We start from the raw sequence: 23294 nt of genomic DNA, 5'->3' as shown, positions 1-23294 counted from the left end.
TACTAAAGTCAGAAAGGCTTTTACATTTTGGCGGGGGGGGCGGGGGAGAATGTGACGGAGACCGCATTTGGTCTGCAAAGTGTAAAATACTGAACATCTGGACCTTTATAGAAAACCCTGCTGACCCCAGCTTGACGGGATATAAGTGGGCAAAACTGGAATGGCAATAACAGAGAAAAGGTGGCTAATGAAAGATTATAGAGCTATTTCAGGAATAAGAAAAGGCCCAACAGAAAAGGCAAGATACCATATCAATCCAGTAAGGAGAAACAAGTGCTTCAGCAGAGGGCACTGAGCACAACCGTGTCCCAGTGCAGGAGGAGGTCAGCCTTCCTCGGCGGGACAGAACCACTGCAAGTCAGGCTAAGAACTGTGAGAACAAACCACGGCTGCTGTTCTCAATGGCACATGAAGAAAGAAAATGAAATTACCATGCAAGGAAAGTCCAGCTCAGTGAAACCATGAGCAGAGGAGGAAAATATTAGACTCCAGAGGCTGCTGATACTACTGATGACGGCGATTACAGCTGTTTGCACACTGGCAACAGTGCAGAGGGCAGGATGCCCAAAGCATACGAGTGCGCACTAAGGTGGAAAGAAATCACTTCAGTAAATATGCCAAATTCAAAACATTTAACAACCATTTACTCTGCACCTACTGTGTGGGAATACTCACATTTGCCTTATTTAATCCCGACAACAAATAATTATAAGAAGGAAAGATGAATATGAACAAAGGTAAAAAGCCCAAGATCACAAAACAAAGTGGCTGGGATGGTGTTCTCTCTACTCACTAGAGCTGTTGTATAAAACAGAGACTTCTGCATAGAAAGTGACAAATGAAAGGAGGTAAGTATTTTCCACATTTTTAAAAAAGATTTTACTTATTTATTTATTAATGGCTTCAGGCTTCTACAGCAGTACTGGCTGTCCATTTGCATCCTTCATAATAAAGAGTAAGCATAGCGCTGTGTGTCATATTTGCAAATTATCAAATCTGAACGGAGGTTGTGGAAATCTCCAAATTAGTACTATGCTAGGAGGAGATGCAGGGACCCTCACTCGCAGGTGATGTCTTGTGGGTCTGTGCTAACTCCAAGTGGAGAGCATCGAAACGGAACTGAACTGTGAAACAGCTGGTTGGTACTGGAGAAGTGGAGAACTTGTTGCTGCTGGAAAAGATACAACACTGAAGGAAGATCTCAGGGTGACAGCTAAACGTAAGAGGTACAGGGCAACCAGTCCACACTGAAATAGTTTCACTCTGACAGCCCTGTCGATGGCTGTGATTACTGATTACTAAGAGGCCTAGTGCCACTATGCTCTTTATAGCCAGAGCACAGAATGCCCAGGAAAGCCTGCTCCAGACTCTGATCCACACTTGGCTCATCTTAACCATATGGTGGTGAAGTACCCCCACTCTCCCCTCCACGTCCTACTGCCTGACCCTAAGCACACTCATTTAATTGACTCCTGAGAGCTAGAGGTCAGCTATGGAGAGATAAGAAGGAGAAAACACAGAGCAGGCCCTTCCCTGACCACATTCCTGCCAGTCATCCGTATGTGGCAACACGAGAATCCTGCCAGATGTCTCCACTGTGAGGAGCCCTAGGTTCCCCAGGACTCACTCACGCTCCTGCCCACTGACGTCCTGGGAAGGGAATCTTGTAAACAATCCAGGAAACTAAAAGCCAGACTCTGACTCAGAGACCATTCAATGTATCTTCTTCTGTAAGCCTTCATGTCATTCATCATGGCACTAGTGCCCTTTCCTTCCATGGCTGGGTTAATGCTCCACACTGGTAACATGGCAATATTCTATTTTGTACCATAGATGTAGTTTCTTTAAATTGCGTACATATGTATGCCAATGTATATTTTACAATAAAAGTTTTAAATAAAGCATGGAACAATATGCATAGTGTATGGCCATTAGTTTTAAAAAGGAAAGAGAACATTGTGTACATATTTGCTTGTACATGCATAAAATAATCGCTGGGAGATTAAATAAACATCACAGTGACTGCCTCTAGTAAAGACACCTGAACGGCTGGGGAACAGGGATAGGAAACAGACTTTACTGTAGAGCCTTTTAAAGCTTTTGAGTTTCTAACACTGCAAATTTCAAAGGCATGAATGCATATATACATAAATAAATGAATTCAATGACTTCTATGATTTTTGCAAATCACAATTCTAAGTCTTTAAAATAGGGATAATACCTCATAATACTGGTGGAAGAACCAAATAAGCTTTTGTAAAAAGCCCTTTGAAATCAAATACTATGTACGTCTGAAAGTAGTAGTAGTAGTAGTATTAAAAAAAAATCTATCCTTTCCCTTCCTTTCTCTTCACTCTATAAGGGAAGTGTTATTCCTTCTTGATATGGTAAGTTTATGTGGGGATGCCTGGGTGGCTCAGTCAGTTAGGCGTCTGCCTTCAGCTCAGCTCATGATCTCAGGGTCCTGGGATTGAGCCCCATGTTGGGCTCTGTGCTCAGTGGGGAGTCTGCTTCTCTCTCTCCCTTTCCCTCTGCCCCTCCCTCTGCTCATGCTCGCTCCCTTGTGCTCTCTCAAATAAATAAAATCTTAAAAAAAAAAAAAAACTAATTCATGTTTAACAAACACCTATGAAGCCTACAAAAAGCTCAGTACAATACCAGTCTTTTTCATGTATATTAAATCCGTACAATGACCCTGTATGCAGCTCTAAGTGAATAATAAAGCCCTAGTGTGAACAGCCATGAGTTCAACAAAGACCTACAGAGGGATACTACAACCCAACCTTATGGCAAGTTCAGCCAGTATAGAAATCAGCAAGACAAAGTCCCTGTCCTTAGGGAGCCAACAATCTGCTAGTGATCCCAACAGCATAAACGCCACACAGAGGTCATTTCTCAAGAACAAGGAGCAACACAGAATAAGGTCACCTAACTCATAGGGACTGTGGAAGAGAGAGCAAGGGAGGCGTCTGGGAAGAGGCACTGACTTGTGACCTGAGTCACACTTCATCCAAGTTGGGAAGGAAGAGTAGGAATTAAACAAATAGATAAATAGAGATGGGACTCCAGGCAGAGGGAATAAGAGGCAAACTATCAAAGAGTAGCACGGCATTCAGAAAACTGCAAAAGGTTATGGGGATACAGTGTTCTGCATTTTAAAAACAGACCTCTCAAAGGAAACCTTTACTGGCAGCTGCGTGGCCTCGTAGTAGTAGTAGGAAGGTACTGTACTGTAGCAGGAAGGTATTTCTGGACAAAGGAGTCTGTCATTGCTAACATCCGGCTTATACCAGGTATAAACTAATATTTAATAGTGTTGTTTCCTGTTATCAGAAGAAAAAGAACAGGATACAATTATTTTTATGTTATAATCTAAGGGGCCATCATAGAAATTTATTAAACCTAGTTTTAAAAGTCTATATTCTATAAACTATAAATCTAGAGAAAGGCAATGTTAAATGACAAAAATTACTGTCATCTCTGATTAGGAGGAAATAAAGAATAGATAATGGCAGAAGAGGTACTTCTTTGGTTCCTTTTTTAAGAAGTCTGTGTGGCAGCCAGAAGGAGAACATAATGAAGGACAGGCATGTGTAGCATCGCTCTCTCTGCTTAAACAAGAGACAAGATTCCACTGCTCCTACTGAGAGAGACTCATCAGACTGGGACACTGACCAGTCATCTGTGTCAAACAGAAAACGGTCCCGTGATTGACAAAGATGTCCAAGCAGGTAGATTAACTGTTTATCAATGTTGTCTGTCACACTGTATACCCACAATGGTTCTCTGAGCAACTCTGAAATCTCCTATCACTCAGGGAAAGAGCATCTCCAAAGAGATGGACATCGAAGAGGCAGAAGAGCAGGGACTATTTCTATAAAGGGCATCACACATGAAGTTCAAAAGAAAAAATTCGAGGACTTTTATAACTCACTTGTATTGACATTATGCCTGATGATTCTACCGAAACCTCAAACCATTCATGGGCAGAGATTTGGGTCAGGAATATAAAGGGTACTGATGTTCTAGGACTATTTGGCCCCAAATAATCTCCAGACAAACAAACAGCTGATGGCCATCTTGCAGCAATAACTTCAGCTTTGGCCAGATTAGAAATACCGTTTAGAAAAAGAGGGGTTGCTACAAACATATGGTTTAAGAAATATAACGTGCTGTAGAGCAGGAGCTGTTTTCCAGTTTTAAGACAAAGCAGATCTGGGCTGAAGGCTTTATTCGTTGCTGCAAGACTCTAGGGCTCTTCCTGCCTCCATCTTAGGAGCCCATACAGAAATAGGGACCAGAAACTCAAAGTAGCTTGGAATGCTGAGCCGCCCCACATGGACAGCAGCCGTTCTGCAGAGTCCCATGGTCCTGTGACAGACTTTATGGGAATGAGAAATATACTTTTGTTAAACACCTCCTCTCCCCCCCAAAAAAGACTAAGGAGAAAGTCCATCCACTGTACTTCACAATGGTCACAATGGAATACTGAGACCTCACTTAGGTGGTAGTCAAATTTCTTGGAACCTCATGACCTAGCTCTGAGTATAAATTCGAAAGGTAAGCATCAACCAATGAAGACAACTATCACTAACCCATGTGAACGCCAGCGTGTCACTGAAGAGGCACAGTGTGCTTCAGGAAGGAAGGGGGAAAAAGCCTTTCAGAAGCTAAAAATAATTTAAATTATAAATAAATTAGCCACTGAGCAAATGAGATAAAATACATGCAATAAATAAAGTTCATACACTTCACTCAGAACAACCTATTTACTCTGATTTTACACTTAGAATTTATTCCTACATTAGATACAGTTCCTACAGGTGTATTATCTCCTATTCCAGGAAAGAAGAGAAGCAAATTTAGAAGCTGGGGTCATCTATACTCAGGTTCATGGTCAAGGCACCTTGACAGCACACAGAAGTTCTAAGACCCTGAGATGAGAGAAGAAAAATTATTTTTAAAGAACCCAAAACACAAAGCAGAATGCAGCCTTAAGCTTAGGGACAATGAAAAGACCACTACTGAGAACATCAGGGTATCACACATGTGTGTGCACAACACAGTGGATAAATCCTGTGTCGTTAGACCATTGTTCTGGGTAACTGCAAGCCATTCAGCCTCTTCTGAGCTCAGCGTCCCCTGCAAAATCAGGATAATACTTCTTGCCACCAGACAGAACTGCCATAAGGAGCTGAAAAAACAATTTATGTAACAAAAGCTGAAAAATGTAATACACTATACAATATGTAACATTAAGAATATATTTAAATAAATTTCCATTTAAATGGCTAAATAAAAAATCTGCACTTCTCTTAATAGCAAAGAATTAAGTTACATGATACCACTGATGCCCTCCCCCAAAATGCCAGGGTTTTTTTTTTCTAAACTAGTAGCGAGAAAAAGACAGCTTTAAAGCAAGAGAAAGATTTTAGCTGCCCTTTAGAAACCAGAGAGGGTATAAGCATTTCTTCTAATAGAAAAGACATTTCAAAATGAGAAAAAATAAAATATTTTTTAAATGAATACCCATACCTAAAAATATAACATGAAATATAATACCCATTACAGTTACAGAGGAATATTTTTCATAATCACTAGTGGATAAAAGTCAATTCTGGAATTTTTTAAGGAAATACGATAGAAAATATTAGAGTACCTCACATTTAATAAAGGTAAGTATTATTTCATTGAATTTTGTTTTAGTTAATATGTATTATTATCATGTGTATACATACACAAGTGCTGGATTACAGGGTAAATCTATTTCTTACATGGAGTTGTGGTTAAAAATGTCTGAAAGTCACTGATACGAAACAGATAGATTGGCATGTGGCCTTCTAGATGGCAGCTAAGGTGTAAAAACAAGGAATTTAAAAGCAGCTAATAGGGACGCCTGAATGGCTCAGTCGGTTAAGCGTCCGCCTTCAGCTCAGGTCATGATCCCAGGGTCCTGGGATCGAGTCCCACATTGGGCTCCTTGCTCAGCAAAGAGCCTGCTTCTCCCTCTGCCTGCCTCTCTCTCTGAAAAATAAAAAAAAAAATTTAAAAAAAATAAATACATAAATAAAGTTAAAAACATAAATAAATAAAAGCAGCTAGTACTCAGAGTGACCAGGAGAAAATAAGGAAAGTAAAGAAATCTCAGCTGGGACCAGGCTGAAGAGGGCAGTGTTTTTTTAAAAGTCAACAAGGGATGTCTGGGTGGCTCAGCTGGTGGTTAAGTGCTTGCCTTTGGCTCAGGTCATGATCCCCGAGTCCTGGGATCAAGTCCCACATTGCGCTCCCTGCTCCATGGAGGGCCTGCTTCTCCCTCTGCCTGCCACTTCCCCTGCTTGTTCTCTCTCTGATAAATAAATAAAATCTTCGCATACATACATACATACATAAATAGTCATCAAGCAGCAGTCCTTGAAGTAGGAAAAGGAGAACAACATTCTTTCTAGGAATCAAAAAGGCTAATATCAGAAAAAAACACTCTACTGGAATTTAGGAGAATCTGCCCCATAAAACCCTCTGACTTTAACCCTTAATTTTCTCAACTGTAAAATGACCTCTCACTAGGCTAGAAGATAAATTTTAGGATCCTACTCAATCTTGCCATTTTCTGAATCTGGTAGAGTTCAAATAATTAAGCATGACAGGAGTACTTGTTTCATAACTAAGACCTTTTGTATTTAATAACTATAGTTTTATCTTTTATTTTAAAAAATTATATAACATCTTCCTAATAAATAATGGATTTTTATTTAAAAAAAAAAATCAAGGCTTGGTGGCTATCGCCACATATGGGCATCTCTCAATTTTCCATGCGGAAAAGGTCTAGTTGGCTGGGTCAGAATTACCCTCAGACAAACGTGCCACTATTCACCTGGAAGTAAATCATGAAAAACACACAGAAGGTGCCCTGAAGGAGTTAAATAACCTTCACGTAACTTCTTTGGTACCATGGCCCATTCAAAAGTTTAAAAAAAAAAAATTACAATAACAACTGAGGTGTGTCTAATTGTTAAACTCAACTACAATCAGTAATAAGTGCTTTATACACTAAAAAATTAATGTTCCTAAAATTTCCTTCTGTCTCCTTCCATAACAGGATCAGCCATTAATCACTTACCTTTAGGTAAAGGTACCAATTGCTTCCTTAATGTTCTCCCGTTATTGCACCAATTTCCTGGCCTGGACTTGGCCGCCTGTCCCAGTCTACGTGTTCTCTGGCTGGCTTCTCAGCCTGCATGCTCCTTTCTACTGGTAAGCTCTCCCTGGTCTGTGCCCACTTCCTTATGCTTAAAGCCTGTGTCTGCAAAAACGGTGGCTGCAAGCTCTCAAACAGACGCACAAAATGAATTTAGTACCTACAAGGGAGTTACTCTGACTGGGCATAGGGTACATATTATAGCACGAGATGGTGTTCACAGAAAGATGTGTATTTTACCATACAGATGTCACACGTGGGGCGGCCTCTGAGACTAGATGGAATCTGTTCTACTTCGAAGCAAAAGATCTCTATCTCTTTCAATTAAGGGATGAAAAATGAGAGCAGAGAAATGTCCAAAACAGAACTGGAGAGAGGTCCATCCAAGGAATAAAAAGAGATCAACAGACCAAGCCAATCAATCACTGACAGCTATTTTGACTCTGAACACCTTTATAGAACAGTCCTGAGGGAAAACACTAAAAAGAACTAAATCTCTACAAAAATACACACACACACACACACACACACACACACACACACACCCCGGTACTTCATCATGCCATATCGTTAGCACAAAGCAAAAAAGAAGAGAACAAAACATCTATTATCTGTTCTCTCTGCAACTCCATATCACTCATCATTTCTCTCCTGTTCTACAAACCCACATCTACTTTGGAAAACATGTACTTCCCAATCAAATCACTCTGATTGAAATGGATGGACACATGTCAATCTAAGTGACCAACATGTAGAAATAGAGCAAACTGAAGTTTTGCTAAATTCACTTTTTACTAAACTTGCCTTGTGCCAATTCTCACCAACTTTAAAATATACACCAAGTAAATCATCAGACATTAATTTTACCATGTACCACCCAAATGGCTGATTTTGAACCATAATCCTGAAAATGGTGTGATCCTGATTTGTAAAACTCCCTATGGGCATTAATGCTAACTAAACCATACTACTACTGTTCAGTGAAAGAGCTGAATATGTATTTAAGGGCTGAATAAAACACGGGAACCAGAAAACACACAGTGAAAATATGTGTAAGGAAGAAAGTGCAAATCTCTGTAAAATAAGTGTTTTAAAATATGCACTAAGGGGAAATTAGGGAAGCGAAGATCCATTTGTGCTATAATGTCCTGAAGTCAGCATTAAAGCTTTTAGAATCAACTATGCAAAAAGCAAACACCAGAGAGGTTGAGCCTGGGAATAAACAAACAGGAAGAAACAAACACGACTGTGTTGATGATGTCAATATTGTTGCTATTCCACCACATGCTGTGTGAAAATGGACAGACAATGCTGTCCAGCTACAAAACTCACCTTACTCAAGGCTGAACATGAGTGAGAAAATACAACATAATGTCAGTCTGTGCAAATGGGATTTCTAAAAATATTTTACTCATTACATAATAATTACTATATCTAAAATTCTGAAGCAGTTTTGGATTTTTCTTACACTGAAATATATGAAAAGTTTTTGCATAAAAATGCAAGTTAAGAAAATGAGCTAGTAGAAAGTATAATGGTAGGAGAATTCAGAATAAAATGTTTTTGAGGAATAAAATTAGCACTTAGGATAAAATATATAAAACTATCAATAAAAATAAAGGCAGAAGTAAACCTAAAAAAATTATACATGGATTCTCATTCTAAAATAAAATAACACTTTAACTTAAATAGCTCTGATATTATATCAACATAAAGAAAAAGTAATAGACCAGCATTAAACAAAAAAATACAGAAGGCACAGACAAAATATCTAGAGCCAGGTTAAAAGATACCTCTCTACAATATAATAGTGCTGATGATTCACCTCCAAGGAAGTGCATCCCTTTCCCTCGATCAACTCACCCAACATTTTCTGCATCTTCATCACACTCAGCTTTATATTTGCAAGGTCCACACTTGGAGTGTTTTCTGTGAACTTCTGCCCCTGACCCTTCCTCTTCTGTTTAAAAAGAAAAATTAAATTTTCAACCAAAAGTTGGGTTCCTTTCCAGATAAGCTTCACGTTTTCAGCAGCCATTATCCTATTTCTAGGGAAAATGCACCTGAGCTCTTGAAAACAATCACTTTCAAGATCTATCAATGCTTGTGCCCAAAAGTGTTGCCAATACAGAGAACATAATCTATGAGGAAAACAAGAACTGATGCTAGCAAAATAATCCCTTAACCTATGTACAAAGGTGCAATATAGATTTTGATAAGCAATTGCCTTTATAAGAATTACCACATAACATTAAATGAGAAAATAAAACATGGGTAATAAATTTGGTCTAGTGATTACCCTATTGAACAGCCTGTGTGATGCTGGTCAGCAAATAAATGATTAAATGCAATAGAGTATAACCACTTCTTCACATGAGTTTTACACTGCCTTTCTTACTACATAACAACTAATTTCAGAATTTAAAAAAAAATATTTATCTCCAAATCTGTGAAAGGAAAGAGGTCTCCTTACAAAAGACTTGGCTCTTTTTCTACTTTGTCACTTAGCACAGCCAGAAATACCCAGAATATAGAAGTGTGTGGGTCTCCTACGATCCAGCACAAAAAAACAGTGCATACTCCTAAGTCCCCAACTCCTATCCCACATTTAAGGGCTTCTACATTTGTGGGGCTCAACTAGAACGGATCCTACCCTGAGCATCTCAGACTGGGCAGGGAGATCTGTTCTGAGGCCAATTTAGGGATTCAGCTTACTCAAAGGATCTCCCGTTCTGGTTTGGAAGGGAACACCTTACTCAGGGGGTGTCAATCAGTAAAGAAGATGTTAAAAGGAAAAGTCCATAAACCTGTTTGGTAATACTTTGGTAATACTTCCAAACTTCCCATTTTTAGTGTCTGCCTACACTTTAAATAGAAATCTTTCCCAAATTCTCATGAACAATCCCAGATTCCAGGGATCACAATCCTATGTATTTCTGAGGCTTTGGTACAACCATCACGAGCTCACTTAAGTTTATGTACTAATCTGAGCAAACGACTTAGCCTTTCTAAACTCATACTCGTAAAAAGATATTGTCAACCTATATCCTCAGAGTAAGACATCCAGTATTTACACTACATAAACAAGTCTTGAGATCAGCTTCCACTTCTTTAGTATAAGAACAATGACATGATCCTTACTGGCTATCTAACCACAGGGACTAGACTACATGATCTCTCTTAAAATCCTTTCCAGCTCTAAGATCTAAGATTGATAGTCCGATGATCCCTCACAAGTGATCTTGAAGCTTCTGCTTCAACACGTCCATTTAAATCACATTCTATTGTGGGACAGCTTTAATCTTTTTTTTTTTTTCTCCCCTGAAATTGTCATCCTCTCACGTCTTCCTCCGACGGTTCTTCTATTCTCTAAAGTGACCTTTGAAGTGACTTCCAACTCTGACATTTTAGGATTCTACAAAATGTGGAAGTCTGAAGTAAGGTTTCAGATAGTATTGAATGGATCATGACAGTAATTTTCATTTGTTTAAGTCTGAATTTTACTAGAGTAAGTGCCTCCAGCATTACTCTGCGTACTGTAGACACTAAGTGTTATAACTTCATTAGACTTGAAATAAATTAGTCATTCTTAATTCCGACAATTTAGAGTAAACTCTTGTTAAATGCTATTACCAGATATTACTATTTTAAAGAGAAGTAATTTATACATCTGTAAAATAAAATTTAAAATAAATTGCACTACAGTTGTCCTGCAAGCCTTCTCTTTGCCATGCACAACTCACTCCAGAGCTTTATAACCCTGCACCTTGAAAATTCCTTAGGAGCAAAAATTTATAAGCAAGGGGTGAAAGATTTACCAATACTCAGGTCCAACCCAAAATCACTAGTGGGGATGATCCCAAGGAGAAGGCACTTTGGTACAATCTCAATTTAACAGGAGTTACAACATTTCTGCTTTGTATGTCAACAAAACTTTAGTGAAAAATAACTGCATGAAACAAAGTGCCTCAGGTTGGGAGTGATGGCTAAGAGTTTCTTTCTAGAGTAATGAAAATGTTCTAAAATTGATTGTGGTGATGAATGCACAACTCTATGACTATATCAAAAGCCACCGTATTGTACACTTTAAATGAATGAACTGTATAGTATGTGAATTTTACCTCATTAAAGCTGTTAAAAACAGAAAATGACAGAAAACGTCCTTTAAAGAGTACTTGAAACTTACCTCCTTCTCCAGATCCAGAGCCATTATCTGAGAAGAAAAACAAACAGTGAATAGAAATACTTTTGCTGGAAATTTCATCTTATCCAGTGGTAAAATCTCCTATCAAAAATCAAACTGTGATGGGGCACCTGGGTGGCTCAGTCAGTTGAGCATCTGACTGTTGGTTTCAGCTCAGGTCATGATCTCAGGGTTATGAGACCGAGCCCTGCATTGGGCACCATGCTCATTAGGGAGTCTGCTTGAGATTCTCTCTCTTCCTCCCCCTCAGCCTCTCCCCTCTCACCCCCCATCGCACACATGTTTGGGCTCTCTCTCTCTCAAATAAATAAATAAATCTTTTATAAAAATCAAACTGTGCTAGCAATTCTCATGCGGACTTTCTCTTATTTTTTTGATATGGAACTAAACTAAATTATTCTCATACACCTATTCCATTCTTTCTCCAAATAAAAATTCCTTGGACACATAATCATCTATACCTCATACATCTTTTGTAGCCCATTCAAGAAATATGCAGGTGCCTTGCACAGAGTAAAGGCCAATAAATACTGTAAAGTAAATGGCTATATAAAAATAATTTTTAATTAACTCACTTAAAAAGGTAAAAAAAAGTTTTTTAATTTTGTTAAAGCTTGAGAGGAATAATGAATAAGCTGCTTTTATTAGAAAGGGAGGAAGAGAGCTTTGGGTCTTGCTCCAAAAATCTTAATGAAATCTGTGGATAAAGGCCAAAGCCAAAAGGTAAGAAAAAGCCTCAAGGCTTAAAAGGAAAGAATTTCAGAACTGAGGTTTTCATATTACCGATAAAATTAGCTTCCTCTAGGAAACCTAACCAGAAGGACTCTCACCAAGGTGTAGCTGAGATACTCATTACTAATGAAATTAAAGAGCCTCTCTCAATATTACCAGCAAGAAGTCGGCCTAAAATGTAATTAATATGAAATATTTATTTTATAAATCCTAAAAAGGCCAACATATGGTGCAGAGCATGTTACAAAGAGGGTAACGCTACAGTACCATCAGCATGGTATAGTAAAAAAGCAGAGATGGCAAGTGAAGAACCTGACACACTTTATCCAGCACTTTCAGGGGGTGGAGGAGACACATCCTTGGGAACCCACTCCAGTTCTTCGAATACTTCCCCAGAGTAGGAAACAACACCCTTCACAATATCACTCCCTTCCCTTTAATCTCCTCCAGACAATAATCGAATCCCCAAAACATGGTAGAAACAAAAGGAACTAGAAAAATACATGTTTTTTGTAATACCCACTGCAAAATCTCCATGGGATTTTATAGTCTGAAATTGTGTTCAATTTTGATTAATCAATCATAAATAATTACATCTGAGTAAGTAAAGAGGAAAAGAAAGAGTGGAAAAGCAGAAAAAAGATAAGAAAAAAGGGAACTCAATTTAAAATTGTTTTATGACCAAACTTTTCTTAGGAAAACACTCCCTTTTTCCTTCTATTCTACATACACTGACTGGGTCCATATTACATGCTAGACAACACGATAATGCTAGGAATAAATTGATAAATAAGAATGCCCCAGTGCATGAGATACTTACTTCCAACCTGTTTTCAACCCATGCCCAATTTTAATAAATGTAATACCTCATACCTTCCTTTAGCGTCCTTTAAAATTCTAAAAAAAATTAAATATTGTGACTCCTCTGATAATGAGATTGAGTTCTTCTTGCAGACTATATTTGCATTGCACACACACCTTCCCCCATCCACACAACCCCACCCCAACCCTGGGACTACGATGAACCCCCCAAGCAGGGCATACTGCCTTCCTGTCGAGAAGCAACTGCTCCGGCAGGAGACACGTGTCAGAGAAATGAAATACAGTATTTAATATACAGAGAAAGATGCACAAAGTGTGAACAAACTCTGCCAGGAGATGAAATGGAAGAAAAATTTCGGAGGATAAAAGGCTAAAGCTCAACCTTAGAGCATAAGAAAGGAGTTTTCAAGTAAACAAAAGAGAATGTTATTTCTAGCACAGGGGCCAGGACCAACAAAAAGACCAAATGAGATGAACAACAGTGGCCCACTGAGCAACTAACAAGATCAATACAGCACCTCACAGCTTAGGTGATTCAATTCTCATTTAACAATCCCAAGAGATGATATCCATTTAACAGTTTAAGTAACTGGGGCTCAGAGGGGCCATGTGACTTGTCCAAGGTCACAGAGTAAATAAGAGCTGGAGTTAATGTCAGGTCTTTAACCTACACAGTGTTCTTTCCAGTCTACCACCCTGCTTTTAATTTGGGATTATAAAGAGTTCTTTATTCTTTTTTAGTTTCTAAACCAAGTCTGTGAAACACAAAGTACTTAGAGAAACATACAAGAATCACAGCAAATGATAGTCTATTGGCCTAAGAACACAATCATTTCACCAAGCACCTAATTATTTGGTGTAGGGAAAAGAATCTGTCCTTGCCCAAAGACAGGTCTGGTCTTTGCCCTCAGCTTCTGGATGGTAATCTATATCATACCTGATAGGAGTGTCATGTTTAGGGAGGGTGCTGACCACATCAGATCTTAAGGTGGGGCTGGGCACACTCAATAGTCCTAGGGTGAAGGCTCGCCACACCACAAGGACCAACCATGTAATTTAGAGTGGAGGCTTTCAGTCATGTGGTATTAGCGGACCTGGAGTTTGAGATCAACCACATGGACAATGGATCATTCATGCTTATGTAATGGAGCCCCAGTAAAAATTCTGAACAAGCACTGTAACATATAAGGAAAGAAAAGAAATATAGCATATCATATAAGACGTGTCTACACCTTTACTGCTAACCTCCATACAGTAATTCTAATTACAACCCTTCACCTGCATCCCTGCCCCCAAATACAAATGCAAGTAAGAAACTTACATCAGTGCCTTCCAAAATTAACCACTACCAATTCAGGAAGGAAGAGAGAAGGAAGTAAATACAAAAAACTGGAGGAAGATAGGTGACAAGGACTGGCAGACGGAAGAGAGAAGATATAAAAAGAGATAAGCTTGGAAAGAGACACATCCTGGGATGCCACTAATGGCTTTCCATGGATATTCTCCACCCCTCCCCCGCACCAAGAAAATAAAAATCAACAAAACAGATCCCATATCATTTCCCATGCCAAATCTTGTTCTATCTAATACTTAACCATAAGGCAAAAAGATACGCGAGGTCCCCATGAAAATGGCAGTAAGCATTAACAATGTACGAGAAGTAATGCAGTATTAGACCATCTGGGGTTAAAAAGCAACAACATGAAATGCAGACAAAGAAGAGCTCCCCCACTCCCCCACACAACTGATCCATACGGCAGTTCTGGGAATACACCTCCGACTGGAAATTTCCTTTTAGAAACCATGGCGGAATCATTTCTAACGTTTATTCAGAAAAATACCACACATACCGGAGTAGCATGGTCCTCTTGCTACGACTGTTATCTCTTTCTGGTGTTTACAAGCAGCCCTTCTGAGAAAGCATTCATTTTGATAAGTGTCCCCATTTGATCCACAGACAGGAATGTAATTTGTATGACACTGCAAAAGAAACAAAAATAAATTCTCAAAACTAGGCGTGAATATTAATAGTTTACTTCATATTCATGAATGTAATACCATAGTATTGTGACATACTTCTACTACAGAATAGTTTGTTCTTTTCTTTGGTTCAAAAAAAAGAATTATACCACTTTCTCACACTTTTCACATTTATAATGAAAATAACTACCAACTATCCATAAAAATGAGAATGAAAATCCCGTGCTACCTACTTCATTTGCTTGCTACAAAGATCCAGTGAGGTAAGAGGGAAATTCTTGGCAGTGTTTGTAATGAGCTAAGAAGCACTAATTACATAACGTCATTTTATTATTATCAAAAATTCATTTATTCAATACCTCTAGAATGCAAAGTCCCAAGGTAAACACTATAAAAAACATAAAGAAACACATGATCTCCAAGTCCACCACATCCATGTGACCATGGACTCGCATCATCGCCATTTTCCCCACCTGTAAAACAGTAATTATAATACCCATCTACCTAATAAAGTTGTTGTGAGGATTAAATAAGAGAAATCCATCTTTAGCATTTATATCTGCTCCTAGTAAATTCTCAATAAATAGTAGCTGGTTTTGCTATGCTCTCATCATTTCTGAGTCTTAAGTAGTTGCCCAGAGTCACAGCTAATAAGTAGGAAACCTAGGATTTCGCACAAGTGATGTACTCTAACCACCACACACTCAAGCTATTCAGCAGGATCTCATTCTGTGTCACTCAGTGGTAGTGAGCAGGGGGCTAAAAACAGTGCAGGCTACGTCCCCGAAATTCAGCCTAACAAGCACATACCTAGGAGTGAGCATGAGATGGAAGAATATATATATATATATATATATATATATATATATATATAATACAAAGATCTTATAAGAGGGCATGACACCTAGCAAGAACAGACACTGATAAATTCAGGGGAAAAAGACATAATCCAGGGAACTCCAGGGAGAAGAACAAAGAGGAGGAAAGAAAATAAGGGAAAAGTCACAGGTCCTCCTCTTTGTATATAACCCAAGCTTTTTGTTTTTTGGGTTTTTTTTTAAGATTTATTTATTTGAGAGAAAGAGAGAGAGCACAAGGGGAAGGGGCAGAGGGAGAGGGAGAGAGTCTTAAGCAGACTCTGTGCTCAGCACAGAGCAAAACAGGGGGCTCAATCTCACAACCCTGAGATAATGACCTCAGCCGAAACCAAAAGTCACTTATCGACTGCACTACCCCCATAACCCATATTTTAATGGAAAGATGCAATTTTGATCATTTTTCTCAGTACAAAAGTTGCTTTGTTTATATAATAGCTCTTATTAGCAGACTGAAAAAAACAATTTTAGACTTTATTTAAAATCCTGTTATTATCTGTTAAAATGTGTTTAAATTACATACCAGAAAGCTCATATTAACACTAAAAGCATGCTGAATCACAAGCAAGTTTTTTAAATGAATTGAAAGATACTGCTAAAGCGCCCAGCAGAGAAGTGTTTAATGGACATAGGAGGTGATTTTTCTTCAACTGGCAATAACCTAAGTCTAACTTGAACAGATTTATAAATTATAAGAAGCCAGAGTAGTCAAAGGAAGGTTCATTCTGCAGCAGGATCAAATCATGCTGTAAGCCCTTAGGCAGTTTGCTCCTACAGGGCAAGCAACTTGTCTTCAAACATCTTTATATCCTCAGCATCTAGCACAGAGCACAAAGCAAGCACTGGATAAACGTCTAGTGATCTCAACTCCTAACTTTTATTTCTCTTTCCTGCTTTGCCACCAGGTAAGAATGCAAGGGATTCAGATAGATCATGACAGGATTTTCTAGCTGTCCAAATATGTTAAAAAGGTGAAAAAGGCTATTTCTTTATAATCTTAGAGTTGCAGGGAAAGACTTTCAATTAATGAAAACCAGAATCATAAAGATAAAAATAGATAAATATGATATGAAAATTTAAAACTTCTTATATCGGGGCACCTGGGTGGCTCAGTCGTTAAGTATCTGCCTTCAGCTCAGGGCGTGATTCCAGCGTTCTGGGATCGAGCCCTGCATCAGGCTCCTCCACTGGAAGCCTGCTTCTTCCTCTCCCACTCCCCCTGCTTGTGTTCCCTCTCTCACTGGCTGTCTCTCTCTCTGTCAAATAAATAAATAAAATCTTTAAAAAAAAAAAAAAAACCTCCTTTATATCAAAAATTATAAACAAAATGAAAACGACACTAGACTAATTTAATATTTTTGTAATCTGTATAAACTAAAAAGGAATGCTCTCTAAGGTAAACACTATTGAGTGACTTAGGACTTAAAAGACAAATTAAAACACCTATAATCAACCCTTAAACATGGGGGTTAGGGGTGCCAAACCCCCACACAGTCAAAAATCCATGCCTAACTTGACTTCTCCAAATCTTAACTACTAATAACCTGTTGTTGACAAGAAGCCTTACCAATAACATAGTCGATTAACACATATTTGGTATGTTGCATGTAGTATATATTGTATTTTTACAATAAAGTAGGCTAGAGAAAAGAAAATGCTATTAAGAAAACCATATAAAAGAGAAAATATATTTACAGTACTGTACTGTAAAAAACCCATGTATAAGTGGACCACACAGTTCAAGCCTGCGTTGTTCAAGGGTCAACCACATACACTTGTATAACACACAATATTTCTAGAAGGAAATACAAGAAACAGATTTTTGCCTTTGAGATAAGCAATTGGTAGTCTGGAGTGAAAGGAAGACATTTTTTCATTATATTATAGATCTTCTTATATAATGTTCAAGTTGTTTAATATGGGCATATATTACTCTTTTAAAAAACATAAGAACAGTACCTGTGTCACAGGTTCTCATGAGAATTTATGAGTTATAGAGGCTTTTATATATATATATGTATATATGTGTATGTATATATATATTTAGAAATGTTAATGAATATAATGCTCAGCATAAGCAATATGTAAGTACTCAAATAGCGTACCATATATAGTATATGCACATTGATACTCACATACATACATGTGTCTACAAATCAACGCAAGGGAAAAAGAAAATACTCCAAAAAATGGGGGCAAAGAATATGAAATACTGATTCACCAAAAAAATGGTCAATAAATATATGGCACATTTTCAATTTCTCTAATAATCAAACAAAAAATTTTTTAAAAAGTTTTTTGCCTTTACAGACTTACAAAATTTAAAAGGACTGACAAAATCCACCACTAAGAGGCCAAGGGGAAACAAGCAGTCAGATATATTGCTACTGGTGAGAATGTTATCTGCACATAAGCATCCCACTGCACAACAATCCCACATCAAGGAATTTAACCTAAAGAAATTTAAGACAGTTGGAAGAGGGAACAGCTTCAGTTTTCCCAATACAGGGGCAGCTAAAACACCAATAAGAAACCTACAATCTTTCTGGCTTAAAAACCAAAGGAGAGAGTTCAGGCAACCAGAGCCACTAAAAAGAGAGAGAGAAAACCAGAAAGGAGAGAGGCAGAAGGGACTCCCAGATTCTGTATATAAATTCCTATCAAATTTCTGGTTGACTCCCAAACCACTCATGTGGTAGACTCTAAGTAGCCCAGCTAAGGTTAAAAATAACGAACTAATACTTGTGTTGCTTCCCACAACAGGGAAGAGAGTCTGCAGTTGGAGTTCAGCCAACTTAACTGTTTCAAAAGTAACAATACTGGGGCACCTGGGTGGCACAGCGGTTAAGCGTCTGCCTTCGGCTCAGGGCGTGATCCCGGTGTTATGGGATCGAGCCCCACATCAGGCTCCTGTGCTGGGAGCCTGCTTCTTCCTCTCCCGCTCCCCCTGCTTGTGTTCCCTCTCTCGCTGGCTGTCGCTATCTGTGTTAAATAAATAAATAAATAAAATCTTTTAAAAAAAAAGTAACAATACTCTTCAGGGGAACATAACAGAATTCAAACACTAAAAAATGTCATTCATAATGTGTAGGATAAATTCAAAATTACTCTAATACAAAGAAAAAGGAAAACACAATCCATTCTCAAATGAAAAATCAACAGAGATGACCCCTGAGATGTTCCAGATGCTAAAATTAGCTAAGATTTTAAAGCAGCAGTATCTATATTCAAGGAAAATATGCTTGTAATGAACGAAAAGACAGGAAATCTCAGTCAAGAAATCAAAACTAGAGGGGTGCCTGGGTGGCATAGTCAGTTAAGCATCTGACTCTTGGTTTCAGCTCAGGTCATGATCTCAGTGTCCTGAGACTGAGCCCTGCAATAGGCTCCATGCAGCACAGAGTCTGCTTGAGATTCTCTCCCCCCTTCCTCTGGCCCTCCCCACCCCTCCGTGTTCTTTCTCTCTAAAATAAATAAATAAAATCTTTAAAAAAGAAAAAAAAGAAATCAAAACTATAACGTCTAGAAATAAAATATCTGAGAGGTGCCTGGATGGCTCAGTTAGCTCAGGTCATGATCTCAGGGTCATGAGATCGAGCTCTGCATTGGGCTTTGCACTCGGCATGGAGCCTACTTAAGATTCTCTCTCGCTCCCTCTTCCTCTGCTCCTCTCACCCCCCTGCCAAAAAAAATCTGAAAATAAAAATTCATTGGATGGAGAGGACAGAAAAAAGGATTAGGGAACCTGAAGATAGATCAGAAAAAATTATCTAATGTGAAGAACAGAAAGAAGTAAAAGTCCACGAGAGCTTAGTTACACTATGTACACCAATACCTTCTTTTAAGGAAAGAAGCCCACTTTAGTTGCTACCCCTTTTAAGAGTATTTGGGATGCAGGCAGGGAAGCCAGAGACAACACACTAGCCAGAACATCCATTGCGTGAGTAACCATGTAGGGGTGGGCACAAGGTCAGCTAAAGCCATGTCAAAGGTGGCTATTGTGAATAAATAGTGGATTGTAAAGTCCGTTTTGACTCTGAAGAGCCTGTCCAGCTAGACAATAGTATAACTCCCTACTCTTCCTGATAGTTTATAGTTTTTCAAAGAGATTTCATATGCAAGCGCTCTGATTTTGATTCTCATTAAATTATCATTAAAAAGGATAGAAAACATGCCTTCTCTTTTCGGATGGATCATACAAGAACTTCCTGAGGTTATATGCTTACTAGAAACACTAACTGTAATGCTTTGGTCCCTAATCTCTGTACCCTTTCCTTCTCTTAAAATCCAAAATGGTGGGCACGATTAGAATAAGATCATGAGTCGAAAAAATTTCAGTTTCTTCTTTGTTTCATCTCAAATCCTGAATCAGGAAACATCTCCTGGGCAATATTCTGAAGCCAGATTAATAATTTAATCACAGCAAATAAAAACGAAAAATTGAACGTAATACATTTCACATCCTTTTTTAGTTTAGTTTTTTTTTTTTTAAAGAAACAGAATCACAACTTAAAAGAGCTTCTGAAAAGCAAAGATGTTAGTTTGAGGTTCTCCTGTCTAGTTTATCTCTAACCTTGACTTACCCTGAGGTACTAAGTCAGCCATGTTCTTTGGCCTCAAAAGATGAGACAGCAGCAAATAAAAATGGAAGAGCATAACACATAAAGAAGTTGAATCACAATGTTGTACACCTGAAACTAATGTAACATTGTGGGTCAAGATACTTAAAAAAAATTTAATGGACAGTAAAAAGACTACAAAGAGAAGAAAAGGGGAAAAACGGCGGGGGGGGGGGGGGTGGAGAGAGGGAGAGAGAGAAACTCAAGCAGACTCCCTGAGTACGTGGAGCCCAATGTGGGGCTCTCAATCCCACAACCATGAGACCATGACCTGAGCTGAAATCAAGAGTCAGACACTCAACCAAGTGAGCTACACAGGTGCCCCCCAAAAATGTCAACATTTTAAATAAGATATTCATTTCCTTTCAGTGACAATTAGCACTTACATTTGAATACAACGTTAATATTTTTTCAAAGGATCGTCACACCTATTATTGCTAGTCTGTCCCCTTAACTCAAGGAAAGAAGCATGGAAGTTACAATAACAGTCCTTCATCTGACAAAAGAAAAATCAGTGGGCTGTGAACCCAATTTCTTTCAGGGTTCAAGGTTTTTAACCTTTTTAATTTGAAGAATGTAGAAAGATAAAATATTAAAAATGCAAAAATTTTTCAAAATAGGTTTGGTTTCCTCACCTGAAATTGACATGCACATTTCAAACTGTCCCCATCTTCTTTACAGACTCCTCCATATTTACATGACAATTCATCACAAACTCTTACATCAGACTCCCTCACATTTAATTCTGAAAAAGAGGAAAAAAAAATGTTTCATGTCTTTTTGTATCCAAATGTACATTTTACAAAAGAAAAAAAAAAAAAACCTTAAAATGTGTTGATCGCCTCATTCACAAGTATAATAATAAGACATAACATACAAAAACCAAGTCCCATAGGACACAAAATGTTCAGAATTCCCCAAGGAATCTTGCAAAAGAGTACGCCTAAAAGTAACCCAAACCAAAATAAAACTCAAAATTTCAGGATTTCACAGAATTCCCAAAGGTAAATCTACAGAATTTTTCTATTTGGCCCACCAAGAGCTTAAGACAGTCTTCTTACTATTGTCTTAATATCTTTGACTATCTTTTTTTTTTTTTTTTTACAGATTTTTAAAAAAATAATCTCTACATCCAACATGCGGCTCAAACGCACGACCCACAGATCAAGAGTTGCATGTTCTACTGGCTGAGCCAGCCAGGAACTCCCTTAGATTATTTTTCTAGGGACTAAGTTACTTTTAAGGAGAACAAATAAGAATAATTAAAAGAAATCTTAATTCTTTTGATATCCAAATAAATTTCAGATGATCATAATTCACTCTAGACAAACTATTTTAATTACAAAAGAATTATGAAGTAAACTTGAAGTTCATACAATAGATATATATGGAATATTAATGTGCACAGAATAAAAAAGATTAAAAATCTTACTCTTAAAATTTTTAAATGACTGATTTAATTCTACTCTACCACAGGAAGCAGAGCCAATCTTAGCATTCTGTGGTCATTTCATTCCTGCTCCAAGACCATCGGTATTGCTCTGGAGCTATCAAATTAAGCTTTCTAGAATCACGTAGAATTGAGTGAAAACAACTATAAGGCAATTTTTATATCCTCCCTATTGGGTATGAGAGATAAAACCACAAACAATAAACAATACAATGATAGCAACAATAGCAAACAATAAACAAATGATTGTTTAAAAAACACAGCCCATTGTAGAGGAGAACACATGAGTGGGAACAGCAAGGCCTAAGTTAGCCTCTGGCTCTGTCCAGTAGCTGAGGGACTCTGGGAAGAGCACAAGATCTCCTGCAGCTCTGGATCATGATGAGGTCTTTGCAAACAGATCTCAGGGAACATTTCTGTAGCAATTCCCCATCCCTGGTTGTTTTCTAGTTCTAGATTTCAAACCAGGACCCAGCGGACTGAGTCAAGAAGGTTCTGTATCTAGCTAGCAACATCTATCCTGGTGACATTTCATTGTCTCTCTCTGCCCCATCAGTTCTCACTGCTCTACAATGGTGTCTTGCCTCTCTCTGCCCCATCAGTTCTCACTGCTCTACAATGGTGTCTTGGGTCTCCTACTCCTCCTAGCTGACCCTCCAAGGAACTGGCAGTCAAGTACTTAAATACCTAGGGAGTTGAGTCAACAGTACTTATCTGAATAACGACTCTCAACCAAGCACTGCACTGGGTAAAGTATACATCTATGTAACTATAGTTTACAAAATTTTTCTTTTCCTTAAATGAAACTCAGGTGTTTAAAAAGAAAAAAACAAAACAAAACATGAGCTGAAACGTAACAGGAAACTGTTAGAGCTATTTTGTTGTTCTCACTGTTTCACTATTTCAGGCACAGATGATCATCTTTTAAATCCTTTCACCTTGGCCATTTGGTTATAGAGACTCTATGCTTTGGTTCCACATATCTCCCAATCTGTGCTTACTCATCTAGCTCCCCCTTGACGACTTGCATTAGCACTTGAGGCTCAATCCTAAGCATGGTGTTTGCTTTTTCTTCTATCTACCTGCATTCCTATAGGAACTTGCACAAGATCCAGTTCCAATTACTGTCTAATGTATGTACCTCTTAAAACCCAAGGAAGATTAAATAAATATTAATAAGGAAATGCTCTGGAGAAGAGGATAAGAATGCATAATATCTCTGTACAACTATAAGCTTAGCCAATTTTAGGGGCCACAGAAATAAAGACAATTATACAATTCTAGAAATAAAATTTAGTGCATTTCTCCTCTTTTTCTTTGTGGCCTTAAAGTTCACACTGGGTTCCAACACAATCAGACATATAAAACAAGAATAAGTAAAGTTTTTATTCTATTTGTGGACCAAGATCATGCTCTG

The 23294-nt window shown here is 38.1% G+C and overlaps 1 protein-coding gene across 2 annotated transcripts in view; it reads right to left on the bottom strand.

Moving 5' to 3' along the window:
* Window positions 1–23294, bottom strand: part of TMEFF1 (transmembrane protein with EGF like and two follistatin like domains 1) — a 74198-nt gene that overhangs the window by 30278 nt on the left and 20626 nt on the right. For both annotated transcript variants that reach the window (XM_040631667.1, XM_008707886.2), the window contains exons 2-5: window positions 21063–21172; window positions 14804–14933; window positions 11382–11408; window positions 9059–9155 (exon numbers count right to left, since the gene is read on the bottom strand). In XM_040631667.1, the coding sequence (XP_040487601.1) occupies window positions 9059–9155; window positions 11382–11408; window positions 14804–14933; window positions 21063–21172 (364 nt within the window). The remainder of the gene's footprint in view (window positions 1–9058; window positions 9156–11381; window positions 11409–14803; window positions 14934–21062; window positions 21173–23294) is intronic.

This window comes from Ursus maritimus, unplaced genomic scaffold (genome assembly GCF_017311325.1).
Source record: "Ursus maritimus isolate PB19 unplaced genomic scaffold, ASM1731132v1 scaffold_17, whole genome shotgun sequence".
Lineage (NCBI taxonomy): Eukaryota > Metazoa > Chordata > Mammalia > Carnivora > Ursidae > Ursus > Ursus maritimus.
This window is presented reverse-complemented; position numbering and strand designations above follow the sequence as displayed.